Source organism: Acanthaster planci, linkage group LG13 (assembly GCF_054643075.1).
Source record: "Acanthaster planci isolate LZ-2023a linkage group LG13, COTS_SCS, whole genome shotgun sequence".
Classification (NCBI taxonomy): Eukaryota; Metazoa; Echinodermata; class Asteroidea; order Valvatida; family Acanthasteridae; genus Acanthaster; species Acanthaster planci.
In genome coordinates, this window is record NC_141789.1 from 12,414,436 (window position 1) to 12,435,102 (window position 20,667).

General features: G+C 44.3%; 1 protein-coding gene and 1 long non-coding RNA gene across 3 annotated transcripts; one reads left to right on the plus strand and one right to left on the minus strand.

The window, feature by feature from the left end:
• Window positions 1-655: 655 nt before the first annotated feature.
• Window positions 656-16,141, minus strand: LOC110983417 (vasoactive intestinal polypeptide receptor-like). Of its 2 annotated transcripts, none has more exons than XM_022242661.2 (12): window positions 15,322-16,141; window positions 10,860-10,986; window positions 10,661-10,747; window positions 9,561-9,625; window positions 8,981-9,063; window positions 7,852-7,972; window positions 7,050-7,209; window positions 6,838-6,904; window positions 6,336-6,414; window positions 6,002-6,090; window positions 4,952-5,147; window positions 656-3,037 (listed from the first exon to the last, which is right to left on the minus strand). In XM_022242661.2, the coding sequence occupies exons 1-12, from the start codon at window positions 15,322-15,324 to the stop codon at window positions 2,651-2,653; spliced, it is 1,464 nt and encodes a 487-aa protein (XP_022098353.2). In that variant the 5' UTR covers window positions 15,325-16,141; the 3' UTR covers window positions 656-2,650. The 2 variants fall into 2 exon arrangements, with proteins under 2 accessions (XP_022098353.2, XP_022098354.2); XM_022242662.2 differs by having other exon boundaries at window positions 4,964-5,147; window positions 15,322-16,135.
• Window positions 6,836-10,518, plus strand: LOC147797007 (uncharacterized). The gene is made up of 2 exons (XR_015427494.1): window positions 6,836-6,925; window positions 7,055-10,518. It is a non-coding gene; the product is annotated as an uncharacterized LOC147797007 (long non-coding RNA).
• Window positions 16,142-20,667: the final 4,526 nt, after the last annotated feature.

A 20,667-nucleotide genomic window follows, 5' to 3' on the forward strand; every position in this document is an offset into this window, starting at 1 on the left:
CACGTCGCTGGCTCAAGTGTGGTCTGGTCGTCCGTGCGTATGTTCTATATGCACGCACCGCACCCAGTACAAAGGAACCCGAGGTGACGAAGAGTTGATTGTGGTCGGCAAAAGTTCAATTACACTTCGTGCTCAATTACACTTCGTGCTCAGTGTGAAAACTACATCGTACTTATTTGTCTCGTTTTGTAACAGCAATATCTTGACTCCCGAAAGTTGGGGACAAAAATAGAAACCTGCAAAGCGTAAATTGTACATTTGTATAAACGTTTGCAGCTACCTGAACTCCGGTGAAAAAAAAATGAATACAGACAAATCGATGTCCACAAGTTGATCCGACAAGGAAGTGTCGTATCAGACGGGATACAATCATTTTGGGCTTCATTTAAAATATATATACCTGTGTTCGTTGACGGATAATCCTAGTAGTTTTGAAAAGAGGAGTTCGCTGTGCGTGCCGATGTCGTGTTTTATCATCATAAAGAGTTTCCACAGATTACTTACAGTTGGCTATAATCGCGGACGGACGGAGGGGCAGGTAGGTTCTCTGACTAACCGAATGATTTCTTGCGATGACAACAAAGCAGCAAATAATCCAACCACTTTCCCCTCAAGTAAAATGATCACTTTCGGTTGTGGTGGACAGCTGGTCAAATTCATGATACAGGTAGTTTTGCTTTATTATTAAATAAGCGAAAACATTTATTTCACAGATTTGTACACCTATTCCCTCCACTGTAGTATGCATGTACATGTGTATACTGATTTATGCAGGTCGTATTTCTAAAATATTTAGATTCAAAAATCCTTGCCTGAAAAAAAATCAGAACAATCCGTTTGATTGTGATTGACCTCAGTAGTTGGTAGACTGTGAACCATGTGTTGTTTACATTGGCCTTCAATGCTGCACTTTTCCGTTTCCTTTGACATTGGATCCTTTCCTTTCACCATTTATTAAAACACAGTGTGAGGAGCCTTGCTCTGCATTCACCCGTGGCTACTCTCAATTCTGTCTCTCAATATGTGTTAATTCTGAAATGTACAATGCTGTATTTTTGCTTATAACCGTACAGGTTTAATTAAGTGAAATATACACGACACAGGCAAACACAAGTGACACAAAAATGCAATTATTACAAAGCAAACTTCTGAGGTTGTGTCGTTTTTGAAAAGCATTGGTCAAAGTCGTCAAACTATTATCTACCACTATCTAAGAACTTACAGCATCTAAACTCAGCACCATTTGCACTATGTTTTGGTGATACTACTTTACTCAACACAGAAATCTTCTACATGTAAATATAATACGGACGATTTACAATAGTGTGCCTCCAAGAGTTTGCAACGCGTTGGCCATTCACGATGAGCGAAATCTGTCGACCCAATGCGCGTTTGGAAAGGGTCGACAGATTTTGCGCGTTGTGATTGGCCAACGCGTTGCAAACTCTTGGAGGCGCACTATTATGAATCGCACGTATTGCATTCAATCTATGTTTGTCTCTGTATACGTCAGGTGTAACGATCACAGAGCAAAGGACTCCATCCTCATAGCGAAAGAAAATCAGCTGCATGTGATGAACTGAAAAGAATGTTGGATTTTAAGTTCCACCCATTTAATCTGTTGTCATTTTCTCGTGCATAACAGCAAACCCAAAGTGGTTCCTCTCGTCTCCAGCAGCAGTCGCTGGTAGAGAAACTTATTATGTGGCCTACATGTCATCAAATGGGTCCCATTCCCAATTCGGCCAGTTTCACCAAAACTTGAAGAGGGCGCTGTACCACCATCCACGTGACACAATGACGCGTCCACTTGCTTGAAAGTTTTGGCTAAGACTATTGACTTGAACACGTGCACGTGTCGAAGGCGCATGCTGAGCGGCTGTAACCATTTCCCCGAGAGTAGGGGATTACTTCCGGTGTTAATGAAGACTCGGTCCCCCCGGAAATCTTTGCCTGGCTTGTTTGAGATATCATGTCTCCCCGGAGAGTTTATCCTTCCAGTTGGTAATTCTGTCCGCCTTGCACAACATAGGTTAATTACGGACTCTAATGGTGAATAATTATGACCTCCCCACTTCACACGTAACTCGCTACAACTACTTGACTTCGCTGATCTCATAGTTCCCCCTCCCCGCTCATTCTACCGAGCTTCCACGAGTTTTACCTTGATTTAACAGTTGTCTGCATCTACTGCAGAAGTGCTTTTTGGCCAAGTCTACTACGTTTCAAAGAAATTTCAGCTCCATCAATACGACTAGCACGATCTATGAACACACAATTTACCAAGATAGATTTTTACTGCACATCTAGTATGCACTACATACATTTAGTTCTCCAAGGTGGAGCCAAAATTACATTCACTCTTCTTGGTTAAGAAACATTACGGGTATCACAAAATAAAAATTTGAACCACAAATAAACGTTAGATGAATGTACAAGTGGAATTGGACCTGAGGGGTAAATTGCCCCTAGTTTGGGGCAGAACACCCTGGCTTGGGGAGACTTTTCCTTAGCAAATTCTGTTCCCCTGACCGTTGTGCAGGGGGCAGCTTTCTCTACGACACCGGCTGACAGGTTAGTTGGACACACGGCCATAACCACACTAGGTCTGGCGGTGACGGTGTTACGGCACAGCGCCACCACACGACACCTACTCATTCGGCTCGGTGGTGTTCAGCTTGATGTATCCGCTGCCGGACCTCGCCCCCTTCTTCCTGTCCTGTTCGGCACGCCCTTCTCCTCCTACTTCAAGAAGGATGCGCTCGTCCTCCAGGTTCCCAGCTAGCCCCGGCTGCTTGTTGGAGTTCACGTCCGCCCGTGATGGCGGCGAAGCGGCTGACATGGTGCTCATCTCCACCGAGGCCTTCGCCGCCAAAGGACCGGTGTTTCGTCGCGCCTGTCTGCCGCTGATGTCGCTGCTCGTGGAGCTGCTGTTACGCTTGCCGAAGGAAGTGGACGAGCTCAAGCGGCTGGTTCCTGTTGTAGACTTCAGGCTCCAGTCCGACCTTTTGAATCGCTTACCGAGTAAGCGCCGAACCTGTCAAGCACAGTAGAGTCATTTTGCCGTGTAACATTAAGCTTACCCTGTGGAACTTATTCTAGGGTCGGCTATCATTGAAATTGAAAGTAAATATAACTCTTCCTCTCCGGAAATTGGCAGCATCAATGAAAGAACAAAATGAAATTTTCTGTCAAAATTAGTACATGTGTCTGTAAAATCTCCTGTGAATTATTTTGATAGATGAACTTTTAAATCGGTGTTTAAATTTTACGCTAGACTTGGGGGAAAAATGGAGCGGAGGCTTGAAAGCCAAATCAATAATATTCGAAATTAAACTGACACAATTCCATGCAAAGAAAAAGTAAAGATTATAAACCAGATACGATTAACAAGATAAGAAATGGCTTCTTCAGAAACAAGGTCCATTATAAAGTCGAAGAAAATAATGTTAGAGGGCTTTGAACATTTAACAATGTGTACGAATCAACTTTGCACACTACGTACAAAAGCTTGGCTTCTTTCTGGAGTTGAGTGTTTCCCTGTCTTAAATGGTCTCCTGCTGAGGTCATCGCTAGAACAGCTAGCGCAGCCCTGACATGTACAGTTTGGGTACAAGTACGACACAATGATGGTATGCTAACAGGGCTGATTTCAGCTGAAGCACATGCCCGTCCAAAAGTTGTTTTTGTTTTATGTTCGTTTTTAATGTCACTGTGATCGGCTATCGCGCAGACGTGGCAAACAGAATGCAGCAATCATTAATGTTTTTAAACACCACGATAAGTTGTGGGAAATTGTCCAATTTCCATGGCATATGGTAGTCTATGGAGTAGACACTTTGGATCGCTTACAGTTGTTCGTATAGCGGCGACTGACCAAGAGATAACACTTAGACAAGACTGTGGGCATGTGGGGAAATCAGAAACGGGAGTGGTCCGTATGCATGCGACCTTCGCGAACATCAAGAACTATTTCCATAACATCTACGAAATTGGGCCGATAGGGAGATTTCAGACTGTCAAGTTCTGATCCGACCAGTATTTCTGCCCAGATTGGTCAGCAGGCAGAGGCAGCTACCGGGCATATGATTTTGTCAGATTTGTTACAGTCCTTTGGTCTGGCAACCAGACTCTCCTCTGAATTAAAGTAGGCCATCTACTCTGCATAACGTTACTACAATGGTTTCGTAAAGTCAGGGGATCCTCTGCACTAATGGTACGGACCTCGTAATAAAAAGTCGGAATCGCAATGCCCTTATTCTGCCCACATTATATAGGTCACTGAAGCCACTGGCGGCCATTTTATCGTGCCAAATATAAAGGTAATGCAAAGGCTTGCTCGCTATTGTTAACCAAAATTGTTTGTGGCAAAAGTGGTCAAATTGGCCAGCAACCCACCGGTCCCTTTGTCATTGGCACGGTAAGGTGGCTGCTGGTGGCTTCAGTCGATACAAAAGCACTGCGAGTCCTGACTCTTTTTGAAGACGTCCGTGACCGATGGGCTTCGGAACTAACAATGACAGAAGAGGGCGATAATCGGGCGCAGAGCTGTGTATGGAGTTACGACATAAGTGTCTCAATTGATGGAAACAAAATGATGTATTACGTGTCAAGGCACGTCGACAACGATTAGCACAAAATTGACGTCTGTACCGAGCACAGAATTAAAAGCCATTTTGGTTCTAAAGTCTGTGAAGTTGACGCTACAGGGAGCTGTTACACCGCAGCAGGTGGTACGCGGGCGTTGGGTACCTCTGAGACCAATTTAGATATCAGAAGAATCTACGCATGGACAATACAGGGCGTTGCGACTTAACAATTAGTCCACACGCGGGAGTACGGTGCTATAGTTCACCGCACTGATGTGGTGATAGCACCCCTTGGAATTGTCTTTGCTTTACGGTGCGCAGATTAATGATTCCTGTACATTTCGTCGCTCATCGTACCGTACCTGTTCACGTACCTCGCCATTGCAGAAGACATAGAGAGTGCTAACAGCCAGACCCTGTAACGATGAGATGATGTTGGCCACGTAAATTACTATGAAGATGAGGAGGCAGGGTCTTCCGATCCACACTACCAGAATGGGCAGGGCGTAGTACGAACCCAAAAGAATCAACAGGAAAAGGGTAGACTTGGCTGTCCGTCTGCGAATCAACACAGGACACAACAAAGATAATGTCGACGTAGCGAGTTTTGCCATACGGCTCTCCAGTCTGTTGAATTCCGCTTCTATGCCCCACATTCTCTCTTCTGGGGTCAAATTTCCTTCATAGTACATACAATTCATGGCTGACCAGCAATGGATTTATATTCGTACATTGTTTACCTGCATGGCATTCTGTACTTGTTTTATGTAATGCTTGGAATCCTGAACAGGCTGCTTCGACAATCTGTCTTTTTGAGGTGGGGTTGCGTTTTCGGATCCTCTTTGGCTTCACAACGCCCTTGCAGAATCGACACTGTTTTTTGTTTTGTTTTGTTTTGTTTTTTTAAACTGGGCATCACATATTACTGGCCTGCTTGTTTCGCACCGATCCGATCTCGGTCAGTGATTCAAACACTGGTTCAGTGTTACTGAACCAACGTCAGATCGCTGGTCGCGATCCAGAGTTTCGGAAAACAACCAGGCTCCGACGATTTTGATTTAGAATTAAATTAGTTCCATTTTCCCGAACGCCCCCGTCCATTTTATGGTATATTCCTTGCGCAAGTTGTCCAGAAGAATCTCCATATGTGGACTTGGGGCAGGCGTGGCCTGTTCTGCGTGGCGCGTCGCACGCAGAATCTTGACCAATAGGGATAAAGTATTAAAATCGTCTCGTATCCAGGTGCCAGTGCGGTTTTTTTTTTTTTTTTTTTTGGTTTTTTTTAGGCAGCGGGCATTATTAAGTCTCAGCGGGAATTATCAAATGTTGATACACGTTCACGTGGCGCGTTGTTGAATAGGGGAACCGTCCGGAGTATTTATGAATAAAACAATTAAAAACCGTAAACATACCTGTGCCTTTTCCGCTGGTCTCTGCTGTCGCATGCCCGTAGTTTCTTGTTAATGTTTAGTATTACTACGATCAAAACTATTAAATTGATCTGCAAGACAAAACAATACATAGTTGCTAGGCAGAGGTGCAAAGGAAACAAAAGAGAAAGAGAAATGAGAAGTGAAGTTGAAAATATTCGCCGAAATTCACAAAAGAACTGTAAAACAGAGAAGGGAAGAACATGGCTACATGTACGTGTTTGAGATATTGGAGAATTTTCTCCTAAAAAAAGAACCTTAGATTTGTAGCTAAAGCTAGTGTGTAACCGGAACACTTTTTAGTAACAAAACTTACCAGCAATATGACGAAAACGGGAACGATGACACACACGATCGCGGGGGTATCCGGCTTGGTGATGTCCAGCTCAAGAACCCTGTTGTAAACGAAATGGCACTCACACCCGTAAAATATAACGCTTTAACAGAACCGTTCCTTTCTCTGACAAGCCGCTGGAGATTTGGGCTCGCAATATCGAAAATCAAGTAATGAAAAGCGACACTTGTAATGCTTATAAATTACCATCTGCGCTCAAAGCATGCGCAGTGAAAAACTTTCGCGGTAGGGTACGCGCATGGGAGATAAGGGTCTCGCCGAACTCCGCGTGTCTTTTTATTCTTCGACAATGACAGGTCATGACAACGGCTGATGTTGACAAGCTGGCAGATAAATGGCAGTGATACAAAAACAAACATCAGGACCACGTATAGTCTAGTTCATGGGCAACAAAACCTTTACAACACTCTTTAAATTTTTGTCAGAGTGGCTTTGCCAGAATTCGTAGCGGTTTAAACTTTACCTGCAATCTTCAGGTAATGTAAGACTCTCAACGGCAATCCAGATAATAACCAAAACAGCCGGGGCACCTAGCGGCGACAAGGAAAATGGTAAATTATCATTGTAAACCTCCGGTCAAAGAAAAGAAAATATGAAAGTCAAGTTGAAAGTGCACAACACGTCAGATAGATGCGAGGCACCCCATCACACTGCAGTAATAAGTCTTTGTCTTACCCCAGCCCAGGAGACACCACTTGATGAACTGTCTGCCTTTCTGTTCTTGGAAGAAACTTATAACAACGATGCCGAAGAGGATCAGTCCCTCCACCAACATCCAGAAGAAGTTGGCCAGGACCGTGTATGCTATCATCACGTGCAGGACGTTTCGGGCGTGCTGTGAAAATACGTTTACATAAAAGAAACTCTCCAAGTTAAGTTAGAGCTTTGGGATTGCTCTCCACATCATCTCACATCGTATGTCATATCGTATTGTGTCGTATTATGTCCTATCGTGATGCATATTGTTCCTTATCATATCACGTCATGTCACACGTCACAGCATAGCGTTGCATAATCGGCCCAGAACCCTTCTGTGAGTTATATTTTCAGAAAATCTGGTACACTGAGTTCTTTAAATTCACGTGAACATGACAATTTGAATTCTCCATACTAAAACCACTGTTGCTATATACCTCGTGACTCAGGGCAAGCTCTTGCTTAGTTACATAAGAGACGCCTTGCATCAATGCACTGTTCTCATTGGATGAGAAGGGCACTAAGGAGCCAGTCCATTCCAGAGATGGTGGTTGCTATGCAAAAGCTTGCCCCGAGTCTCGAGGTATAGCAGCAGTGTATTGATTTTGGGGAATTCAAATCGTTACGTTTATGTGCAATCAGATAACTCAGTGTACCAGATTTTATTCAAATTTAACTCGCAAATGGCTTATTCCGCTTCCCCGTCGATTGTCCAATTATGTTCGTGTACCAAGGGAGGCGGGTGGACACAATGGAGCACACACAAAAAACCATAAATTACCACATTGGTGACGTAGCACAGAGGCAGAACGCTGTAATCTATCAGGAACACCACGTGGTATATCGTGAAAGATGCAATGAGGTTCCAGTGGACGTGGTACGGACTTCCCTTCAGCCCGCGCCTGAAGATAGAGGACGAGAAAGGACAAGTAACTGCAAATCATAATTAAGACAAGGTCAGTGACATCACTGCCCAGCTATCCCAGAATATTTCCACAGCTAAGGGTCACTGGAGCACATGAAATATCTTCTCGGAGGAAGATTTTTAAAAGTTCAAACACAGTAATGACTATATGCATTAAGAATCATGAATTTGTTTTTTTGTCATTCGTTTACTGATTTAATAATTCAGTCTCGTCAATGATATGAATTAGTATACAAATCGTTGGCCCTTAATCTAATTAATAAGAGAAAGTCAAATAACAGTGAGTTATGTAATTTATTATGCTTGATCTCTTTGGCCTATTCTTGCTTAGTTAATTTGGAATCACAACGAAAATGACGTCCAAATAACTGCTAACTCAAACCATCTTAACGATAAATTCTATGACGAAATCGAATGATTAAATCGGTAAAATGAATGACAAAAAAACGAATTTGCTTTTTCAATTCAACGCCATTCCAGGAGTAAGACAAAAAGGACGATAAAATGGACGAATAAGAACGGTTCTTATCCTGAATTACAGTGCTCTGGAAGTGAAATCTAGTTGGAAGTTGGAATCAACATTTTGGACGAGTAACCCCTTTTTGACGAAATTAAACTTTCGTTAAGCACTTTTAAATAAAAGAAGTGCTCAATTAATACCTATTGAAACGGAATAAGTGCTTCTTAGAGATTCCCTCAGGAGGGTACTCGAGCCTTTGCATGCCACGAAACACCTCTTTTACTATCTGTTTGGTCACAGTATACTGTGTTGTCATCAGCACACCACGGCTGAAAAAAATTGCAGTCCCTACAATGTGCCTTTCCAAATGGCCCGACATCAAAAAGGATGGATTTCAAGGGTTTTGTGGGAAAACTTTGAAGTCATATCAAATTATCACATTAAACTCGACACACTGCATACTAGGGTGAGGTTTGGGGATGTTAATACAAATAATTCAACGACTGAATCGAAATGGCTCATCACCTTGTGATGACGTAAACGACATTTGCGACGATGCACGCCAAGAGAGACAAAGAAAAGCCGACGTAGATGACAACTTTTTGCACCTGTTTCAAATCAGCAGGAAGGAAAAAGACGCAAGCTTATTAATGCGCTTACAACTTCCATGGAAAGAAAAATAGAATTTGGATGTTTGTTCAGATGAGATAAATATTTCAACGTGCAGAGGGTACCTCATTGCAGCCAACTGAAAAATAACCGACCCATTTTTTATTAAAAGATGGTACTTGACCGAAAGAAACCGACACCCCATTAAGCTCTTCACATTTTGGAGATTTCAGTGCGTCCGAGGAGACACTCGGGCTCTCCCGCCCGTCCAAAAAGGGTTTTCTGTGGAGCTACATGTATTGTCAAGTCTGTCACAAGTCCCGTCGTTACGAGTCCATTACAAGTCGGGCCGTCTTTAAACCAGGTCGAAAGCTGTTCCGAATGACCTGTAAAAAAGTGTTGTTGTGTGAAAAGGACTTGTGATGGACGCGACTGCGACGTTGCATTTTAGGGCAACAGCAATTCTAGGATCAATGAAATGAAGAATTCCTCGTACCTGAAGTACAACATCATCTTCCATTGTAAGTTGCACGACCGCCCCGTCCACGCAAATCCACACCGCTTTTTTAAAAGGAAAACGAAAATATTTAGATATAATTCAATTTGGAAAGGCACTGGCCTAAAATTTTCTCAGCTAACTGGGAAGGGGGGATGAGAAAAGTTTTAAAATTGCCCGGCAGGAGAAATTTGAAAACGGGGGACTATTTTTCAGTGTATAAATCTTTATAGCTGTTGGATAGTTCAAATTACATCATTTCTGTTTTTATCTCTCGCTATCACAAGTGGGGTGACTGAAATGGTTCCTATACCCAGTGTTGAAATTGTGGGGGTTAAATCCTCCCATTTACCCTTGAGCCACGCTCTGCTGATAGTTAACAATTCAAACTTTACTAAGTAAGCAGCTTGCTTGTTAAATTTGGATTAAAGCGTCTTTACTGGATAAAATTCATGGGTTTACTGATAAAGCATGGGCACAAAAAACCTAAAGCAGAAGAAAAGATTTGGGATTTGGTACGATGATGACCGCCAATCTCTCTTTACTCCATCCAAGTTGCGGCAGGCTTTCCTATTAGGACTCGTGCACGGTATGAGGGTACAGGCCCGTAAATAGGCCCAAAATTGCCTGCGCCGACCGAATCACGATTTGTAGGCTGTCAAATTCTCTGCCATTAGAGCATTTCGTGGCACGAGGGCTAGATGGTTTGTAAAGAAGGTGGATGGAATCTATCACATGACTGCCAGCTTGTATTTCGGAAAGTATCAGAACAAACGGAGCCCTCCAAGTCGACCTGTTTTGCAATGGGGTGTAGACATCAATTTTCAAAATGGCGATGGGCCTCGATGACTGTTTCGAGGGGTGATTACCTCTTGAGAGAAATATCGTCACAGGTGATCGGTCAAGCCACGGCAAATTGAACGTAAAATAAAAGATGAGGAAGTGAACTCTAATTTGATTTGTATCTTGAACACGTAACTTCTGAGTATTTTTCCTGATTTCTTGGAGGTGGGGGTATTTATCACTTTCGCCTATGGCAGCTCATTGACTGGTCTGCACCCATAACAGGTCGTTGGCCATTCAAAATTAACGCCACTTACGTTTAGGTTTACACACACCACATTCGTTCGTGACATTTGAACATCCCGACTGGTTGCCGTCTGAACCGTCGTCGATGCAATGCCAAGCTGACAAACGACAAAACACAGTGTTAACATTTCGTGAGAACCCCCCCCCGGCATAGTTTGTCACACTTGCTGAGTAATGAAACGACTGGAGGAAACATCTAATACTACTTACCGGTCGCTAATTCCTCGTCAACGGGTGCAGTGGAGGAGGACGTGTTCGTAGCGTTATCACCTCTCGGCAGTTTGCACGCTGCCAACTTAAGCGCCATCAAGAGGGCAAAGACGTATACCAGCAATTTCTGGAAATGCCAAGGCAGATTTTATTATGGGTCGTTAATCAAAGAGAACGGGAAGGAAACGATACGCGTCAAGATGAATATAAGACAATCGAGAAAAACCCTGCTTCACCGATGTGGACTTGCTAATGGCGTTTTGGAGAACTTCCTCGCTTAATTTTATTGTAGCATCAACCCTAACCGTCCTCAATCCTTCGATTTCAATATGATTTGACATACACCCGTGGGGGCTAGGATTCAGACCAAACTTCATAATCCAGATTCCCAAGCGTCTGACTACCTGACGCATGGAGAAAGTTCTAAACTCGGCACTTAGGACTTCCTTCAGCGCAGGCAGATGGTGGGGTTTAGTCTGTCTTCTCGCGTAGTTTAGGAAGACGAGCTCACCCTCGAAGAATAAGACCTATACTTGAATATTCGAATTTCATCCATGATACCGTCCATGTCCTGGCTTGTGGTCACTAAAGTATTGAAGATTTTTTCTTTCAATGGCTAGCTTGAACCAGAGTGTGAGGGGTTTTCGAGTGTACGCCCCCCCCAAAAAAAAAAACACGTGTATGTGTGTATTGCAGAATCGCTGTTTTTTGTTATTAATGGTGCTGTTCTGGATATTGTTTCTCCAGTCTTCTTTTTTCCTGTAACCTAGTATTATTCTCTTGACAAAACTAATTAGTTAATGCAGAGATAAAACAAGTACACAAGTACTTTCGGAAACAAGCGTTAGGCTCGTATCAACTGAAACATTCCCCAAACCAACGGTGTATAGGTTGGCCACAGACTTGGCGAATCGTCAAGTAAATACAAGTATATACACAACGCTGCAAAACGACGGCAGTGTTTTTCTTTGGCCAAATTTGGACAAGCCATCTACCCAGGCTGAAAGGCTGGCTGAAAATGTAAGTAAGGCAAGTTTCATGTTTATCCAAGCCCTTTCGAAACAAGGCAACAGAACAGTTCAAAAACGTTGTGCTTATCGTGTGCGTGCAGAGATGGTCTTCCCCATGCTGCAGTGTGACGTGCGAACCCTACAACACCACTGTTTTATAGGGCATTCATATTCATCAAAATTCTCACAATATAAACTGGGTGTAGTTTTACTGGACACGTTATTGCATGAGGGACGAGTTTCGTGCATAAAAACTACGTTCAAGAGAAAACAAATTAGTTAGTTTTCATTATACAGTTGTTGAGACTTGACAAAAACCATGATTATAAGCAGAACATTGTGATGAAATGGCTAGAAGGAAACTTTAAAAATATAAAGAGATTGACACGCCAGAAGTCGCTCTTAATGACCATATTTTCCTACCAGGGTGCTCTTAATAAACAAAGTTGACTCTAAACTTCGTATTCAGTTACTTGCTTAGTCTGGACTCCCTCGTTCTTCCCGAATTTCCCCCAACAGTGTGGTTTGAACTCGCCCTTTCATCGTGCGCGCCACTTCACAAGGCTATACAGTTATTTCCTGTTTCCGCGTACAATATTTTCTACAAAACGTTTCCCGAGCAGTCATTTCACCGAACTGATAAGGACCTTCGCGGGAGCCCACACAACAAAGTCACGGCACTAAATTCTAAGACAACAAACAACTTTGCATCCTCGTGGAAAACGGCCGTCATGTCGTGTGCGACGGGTGTGAAATTGCGGTATCGGTTTGTACCACTGAAACTTCCGCGTCATGAGGTGCAGGAAACTTTTTCTAACTTCTCTTGCTTGAATTATACCCACTGTTTGTACTATGATTTTGCCAATTTCTGTTTCCTCGGACAGTTGGAATATAGGCCTACCACATGTTTATTTTGATCGTATATGACGCCCTCTGGCGCGCCTGCAAATATTGTTTACATAGTAAAGTGATACTGTGTTGCAGTATGGTGGAATAAAAATGGATTTTTATTCCTCCGTGGTTGCAGTATGCAAGGCCCCCGGCCGTCCGAACACTGTGTGGGCACGGCGAGGCAGCGAGTCTTGGGAAGGGGTCGTGGCGGTCGAGCAGTCACGGTTGTCTGGGTGCTCACTGCCGAAAGTAACGGCAGAGCGTCGACGAGGCGCGGAGTAGGCACCGCGAAGCGGTAACGCAATACCTCGTGCGTGGCGCGCTGGTCCGCGATTTGCGTGCCAAGTCACGAAGGATCGAAGTGATTTTGTTCAGCTTAAAACTATCCGACGCATTGGGAATCGATACCCAAAAAGAAAGACGACAGACCAACCGTACGGATATTTTCCGCCCATAAGGCAATTGCTGTTCAGTAGCTAGGTCCAAAACGCACAATGTCGAGTAGATATAAACGCCACTAAATTTCCATTTTGAGGAAGCAGGCCAACAAAACTATTCCAAGGTACCAAATAAGTGAACTTCCGTGTTTGCAGAGTTATTAGGGATACGTAAGGCAAATCAACAGCCAACATTATCAAGTACTTAAAACAGTTTGGCCAATTTCTAAGTTTAAGCTTGAATGGTATGACGTCCCGGACGCTGCACCAATCACTCCTTGCACGACTTAGTTTAATTCCTACATTATCAAACAACGGTTTAGTATATTTTGCTTCTTTGGAATTTCTTTAATTCCAGTTCTCAACTTTATGAAACTTTATGCTTTGTGCAATTTAAGAGTTTAAAGAGATTGTATCGCGCAGAGAACACAACTTCAGTTGAACCTGTGTAATTTACCTCAGTCACTTTTTAACGATGTGCTGATCTGACATACTTCTGTAACATCACCCGCTTTACACCATTTCATGATTTCGTTCGCTTGTTGATGGAAAGTAACAGAGGTTTCAACATAACACAACAAAAACCGATCAGTTATCGGTGTCCCCATTCTATGAGTCTTTCCAAATGATCTCAAGTATTAAAGGGGTGCCAAATTGCGTGGACAGCAATCTAGCAATATCGATTACGATACGGTACATGCTATTGGACAGAACAAAAGCGGTTATCTTATACGAAGATTATTACATCATAGGGCTTAGATGAAATCCTCAGTTTTCAAAGGTAACATGCCCAGCCTTAATTTAATACCCACATCGACATGTTCTGACCATTATTTCAAGAGGGAATAAATGTTATTTTAGGGTTGGTTATGTGGCGGGACACCGAGTAGACCTATATAGTACAATGAACTCCACTTTACAAGAAAATCAGTGTTCAAATTGACTTCCACAATACGGGTGATTCATAATAGCGCGCCTCCAAGAGTTTGCAACGCGTACCAATCAGGCTGCGCGAAACAATGTGCGTTCAAAAAGGGTCGACAGATTTCGCTCGTTGTGATTGGCCAACGCGTTGCAATTTCTTGGAGGCGCGCTATTGTGAATCACCGGTATTAATTAAGCCAGAGGAAGTTTCGGACGTAATGCAAGAGTATCTTCCTTCAAATGTAATTGTTGAATCAACACAATATCAGTGCCAACAAACAATTACTGATACCCCTGCTCACTGGGCCCATAATTTAATCATCCCAGCACGTACCCTAGAGAGTACAAAGCCTTTTAGAGGAAATAGTGCAACATCCATCTCCATACAGGGATCCAGTTAACACCACACCCCTGCGACGCGACGTAACAAGTTAGATTCGAACATTTAGCGTTCAGATGACAGAATTACGAACATATTCTTTGGTATGACTTGAAGCTTTGCCCGGTGGAGATAGGCTAAAGAGAGGGCTAGTGGTGAATCACCATGTGGATAGATTTCCTTGGGAAGAGCCTGGGTATGGTTCCACTCCTGAGGACGACCAGAGTTCGAGTTCACACTCACTGATTCTTATCAGAACCATACCTCTTCCAAAAGAGATCTATCCACGTGGCAAGCAAGCCATCTCTTTACCACAATCTTGGAGTTTGATGGGGCCATAAGCAGACAGTTTCGGGTAAACGTTCTAGCGAGGTCTAGTACCTCCCTGTGCCCAAGACATAGACCTAACTTGTCGGTGTTCAGAACGAGACGTGAGCATAATGTACAGTACGTGACTTGAAGCTTTGCACGGTGGAGATAGACTAAAGAACTATAGAAGTTTAAACCTGCAAGCTTTTAAGTTGGGCCACTGGTGTCGGCCAAATCGCATCCTAGGAAAGAAGTGGGTCTATGGGCAACTTGAACCCATTACAAATAAACAAGCACATTCTAGCCCGTCATAATACGCTATGTGCGTACAAGGCACGTTGTGCGGATTCGGATGTGACACGGACAGAATAATATAATCATATCTCGAAACGTCGCATAATGATCATTGACTTAGTCTTTGAACCAGGTATAAATTAATATGCACCCCGTTCTGGACTGGTACATGCACGCCAGGTGAAGCTTCAAGCTTCGCTTGTGTCGTGTTCACTTACCATTATGCAGGCCGGAGTTTAGAAACGTTGGCCTAATCTGTGGAATTTTCGACGAGCCAAGTCGATGACACAAACGCAGCGTCTGAAGTTCAAAAACTATCCTGACAACAGCTCTCTCGTCCAAATTTCCAGACGCCCGCAGGTAAAACTGACGCGGTCTTTCTTCGGCAATTTGGAGCGGCTTAATCAGTCGAGGCGGTGAAACTATCGCAGCGGACTCGCGCTGAACACCGGTATATGCCGACGACCGCGCAAACCAGCTACTCGCTACGTCTCTATTTACAGCGATTAACTCCGCCGAGGGAATCAATCGTTCCGTGCGTGCCCCTAGAAAAATTATCCCCGAGTACCGCCAGCCCGATGACGGAAATGTAGATCAAGTACGCAGTGTGCACGAACTCGTCGGCGAACCGAAGCAAACTGGATGGCGTGCCGAACGAGACCACAGTACATATTTGTACTGGTATAACCAGGTTTTGAGTGTCATTGTAATAGGGGATCAATGAGTCGTTGTGCGCAAAAATCCTAGCATTTCCCCGTTTCCCCCCTAGCTTTAGATGGGGATATAAAAACGAGAGCTTGCCAACTACGGCGGTTATGGAACAATTATGTTGCTGCAGTCCATCATTTTTTTGGTTGGGAGAAATTTCAATGGTCCGTCAATCACGCCCGACTGAGCAGCCACGAGACCGCGACAAACAACCTGGAGTCGTGTGGATATACTGAATGGCGGGCATTGGGAGTTAAAAGGAAATGAGTCGCGACTCGCGGAGTGGCAACTCGTTAAATGAGCAGTTAGAGAGGAAAAAAACTACACCGAGCTCTGAAGTTTGAAATATTAACTTTGTTGACTGCAAACGTGTTTACAGACCAAGGTGGCATCTGGGGGGTCCCAATTCGTCGCGACCAACTAGACCTTAACGCTGGAACCCTGAGGTTGTGAAGTCAGTCGCAACGACTGACCCGACCGTCGCTATTGTGGTAGGGTGTTGCACAGGTGATGTCTTTTGTCGTACGCTATAAACAACTTCCTCAAGTTTAAGATTTGGGATCACTTTTGCCAGAGGGTCGTGTAACACCAACTTGCGCGCGCTAAAGTTTGCGGGAGAAAAGGGCGGATTGAAAAGGGATGCCTAATCCCACTGGAATACACTCGGTTGGTGTAAATAATTGAGCTGAATTCGGTTGACAGAAAGTCGTCCGAGCTTAAAAGGCAGGGCCGGATTATTCACTGCACAGAGCCATAAACACACCGTACCCGTGCGTATGCCCACACAAACAAGGGGGGTTTCGGGCGTCTCCCTCTTGAATCGTCAATTCTGGAAAGCTTCACACGGGCTAGCTCTCAACTGACAGTGAACCCCCGTGCTATCCATGTCCAACAGGCTTGAAGAGCTATTACGGCCTCTAGGTTGCTTGGTGTAGCCAAGCATCAACGGGTAAGTTCCAGCGTGTACCAGCGCAAGGGAATTGGCGGCCGTGTTGCCTAGGACGGGGTGTAACGCCGACACGGAGGAGTAGGGCCTACGGAACACTGGTGCCGATAGACATGGATTGCAGGGCACGTGATCCGGACCTGCTTGGTACAATCATTTCAGAGTGAAGAAATATTCATTTTGCATCTGTAATTACCGGTACCCAACCTAACTCCGTACCGCGATGCAATTTTTACCGAATGCAGCTAACAATCCGTTACAAAGACAATTAAGGCAGCATCCAAATCTCTTGTCTAGAGCTAGGCCTAGGTCTTTGCTCCACTGGATATGCGTGGGGGACGCGTAGACGATAGACCTAGCCGTAACTCTGGAAGCCCGTTTCGGACATTGACACAACCTTAGTCAGCCCCAAAACGCGAGACCAGCCGCAGTTGCCGATATACGACGACACCGTTTGGCACCTTGTGTCATCGTCTGTTTGCTGGTCTAATTGGATAGCACCACCTGTTCTGTCCCGTCGGTCGAGGAGAATCATTTCCCAACGTCCGAGTATCGACATCCAGCGGCGCGCGCCTATTGGTCTCGCCTTGGCAGGCAATAACTAAAGAGACGGGTGAATTCCGCACAGCCGACCGCCAACAGAAGCTGCGATGCTTTTCTGAGCTTCTTAATACAGCTTAGAATATTCATGATGAATATTTGTGATTGCTTTGGTTGGAACAGTTTCATGGAGTGACAGATACATAGCCAAATTATTTTGATAGCCACTATGACCGTTTGTTAACGCCTGGATAAAATCCTACATAAGTCCCTGCATCATCTGAACAATTCCTAATTAAATAAATTTCGAACCTGTACTGCCTTGAATCCCTACACGAGTTCAGAAATCTCATACGGCAGCGGGATTGAACTTTTAGATTAACCGTGGAACAGAACTTAGACGTAACAGGAACGACAGAATTCCGATGACACAAGACACGTGGGGAAGATTATAGCCAATGCATCAGTACAGTTTTTACGAAAGTTGCCTGGGAACATTTTGGGAAAATGGTTATAAGCGTTTTTTTTTTCATTAAGGCTCTGTTCACTGAAGTCTTTCATAGAACTTTTTTTTTTTTACTACAGCTAAGACGTCATTAAACGGGTCAAATTTCAGAATTTATCGTTACAGTATACGTCCCATCAGACTGGCAACGGCATAACCGACGGATACAGTGGCGGTGATGTGTGATTTGCCTCCGCGGAAAACTGGGCTAAAATATGCCCACGGATCGCATTCCGACGGGCCGCAAGGGGCTACCTAGGGAATTTGATTCAATCAGAAAATTGAGAGATAGGCAAACGATCGATGCAACGACGCGGTGAAATGAGTTCCTAGGCCCTCTGTCCAGAACCACTGGTCCAAACCCCCCCCCCGCCCGCTCCTTCCCCGATTGGAGATGTATAGATGAATCATCGTGTCGCTTTGCGCAAGCCGGGTATGTGGACTGAATGGAAACAGGATCCCGAGGCGCTAAATCAAGAGTAACATGACGCATACATGCACTCATAATAGGGGTTACAACTCCTTTGGAATGCATTAGGGATGCATACGCCAATAATGGGTGTTTAAAATGTCCTGAAACCTGCCCTTCAGTACGTACGGGCAACACCCAAGATGAAAAAAAAACTAAGGCATGAAGAGCAATTCATTATTGATTGATAAGATCCGTTCCTAGACTTGATTTCAGGTCTGTGTGGGCCAGGGATTTGTTCGTTCGGGAATAGACTGCGCTGGCTGGGTCGTCCTGCCGTCTGACGACTGGTATTACGTCCAGGTGGCTGGATGCAGAAGACAGCAGTCGGAGAGGATGTGGAAAGGGGGCAACCCGAGGGAAAGTCTAGGCGCAGTTCTCTTGGATTGAACGGGGGGGGGCTTTATAGACTTTGTGAATCCATGCAACAGCACTCCCCTTTCCAAACGACCTCCACCTGGGATTTACTTCGGTTTGGGATAAACCATCAATCGCCAGATTTCATTTCGACCTGGCATTCCACTAAGTCTCTCCAAAAATTGAGACAAAATTCAGCTGTTGCCAGGAGCCACTACAACCTTCTGCAAAATCAAGCGGTCGAAAAATGTTCGAGTCCCCATCGCTTTCAAAAACAGAGACACAAAAAAAGGCAAACTAGAGATAAGAACCAGAGTGGAAAATACAAATGACCTCCAGTACATGACTTTTGTGACACTTTAATGACGATAAACGCGTAATTTTGGGTCTGTTCATAGTCTTTTACTAACACGGAAGATGATAGAGGCCAGTGTCCATGACTGTACTTCGCCGGAAAGACCACCGAGTCGGTCAATGGTGCGCGTGCCGTCTCCATCGGTTAAAAAAGAAAAGAAATTGGGACAAGCTTAGAAACTGCACTAACCCCAACCCCCAAAGGTGTGTGTAAAATCATACTGAAATAGGAGTCGAGGATTTAGCCCGGTTAAGCTTAAATAACATTAGGTACATTGGTGACCTATCTGGTTTTCCAAATGGGAGCACTATATGTATGTACCATTCCGATTTTTTTTACCATGGAACACCACCCTTTCCCCGCGGATACGCCACTGGTGCACATTCTAATGTAACATAATTGGATTCTGCGATCTTTTGTTCCAGTGTTGAGGATACCACGTTTATTGACGCCGAGAGGCCCATACGGGCCTTTATTACGCGTTCCTGGAGAGCGCCTCCGGGGGCCCGTAGTCGGGGCCAGTGAACCGTTTGGTTTTCAACTTTAACGATTGGGACAATGGAAAAATGACTAGCAGTTTCCTAAGGGGGACCCCCAGCCCAGGAAATGGCAAAACCTACTGCTGTCCCTTTCATACAACACCCGGATACAGTGTAGTGTGATGATTAAATTTTTAGAAATATATCATCGCGGGAGATGGCATACAGCGAGTTGGGAGACGACGTAGACTCGTATTTTTTTTCTGTGTAATACACAGAAACAATACGTACAGTTTAATCCTGCGCATTACGAGCGATTCACAATGGTGCGCCTCTAAGAATTGGCAACGCGTTGACCAATCACAGCGCGCGAAATCTGTCAAACCTTTCCAAACGCGCATTTGATCGACAGATTTCGCGCAGTGTGATTGGCCAACACGTCGCGAACTCCTGGAGGAGCACTATATATTGTGAATCGCCCATGTTACATGTAGATGTACTTGCATCTCATGCATCCTGTGATGACATGGGATGCGCGTTGCAACCAATGTTTCAGAAGGAACCCAAACAAGTGATGCGATAAGCAGAACGCACCAATCATTTAATCCATCTCCCCCCCGGAAAGAGCAGGTATTTGCAAAAAAACCCATCCCTAAGGCAAATACTGTAATTCTACAGAAAAGTTGGTTCATCCCAATGATATCAACGACTTTTAAATGCGTCGATGAGCAGCAAAGCCGATAACTCCCGTGTGAAAGAACTCCCGTTCTTTCCGGTGACAAAGGAAGTCCAAGTCAAATGTTGCCAAATCTACACGTCGTTTTACAAGCAATCCAAAGCGCGCACTAACCTTTCGGGAGCTTAACAGTGCTTAACAATTAATGTTAAATCGTATTGAAATTGGAGGATTTGGGACTGTTAGGGTTAATGGATCCATTTTGACGCACAAAACACTACTTGCACCTTCGTTTTCATGGTGGCACGGAGTAAAATACCGTCATATATTGTTGCCCTTCCTATATATTATCCAACATTCAAACTTGATTGCCTTTTTTTTAATGCAAAGGTACTGCACGTGTGGCTCACAGAAAGTCTGGTAGCTGGGCAGAAACGGGTGTGAGAAGGATTTTCAGATTACAAGAAACGATGCAAACACTGCCAACTGCATTAAATTAAAAAAGGCTCCTAATCCTGCCACTGCGAGA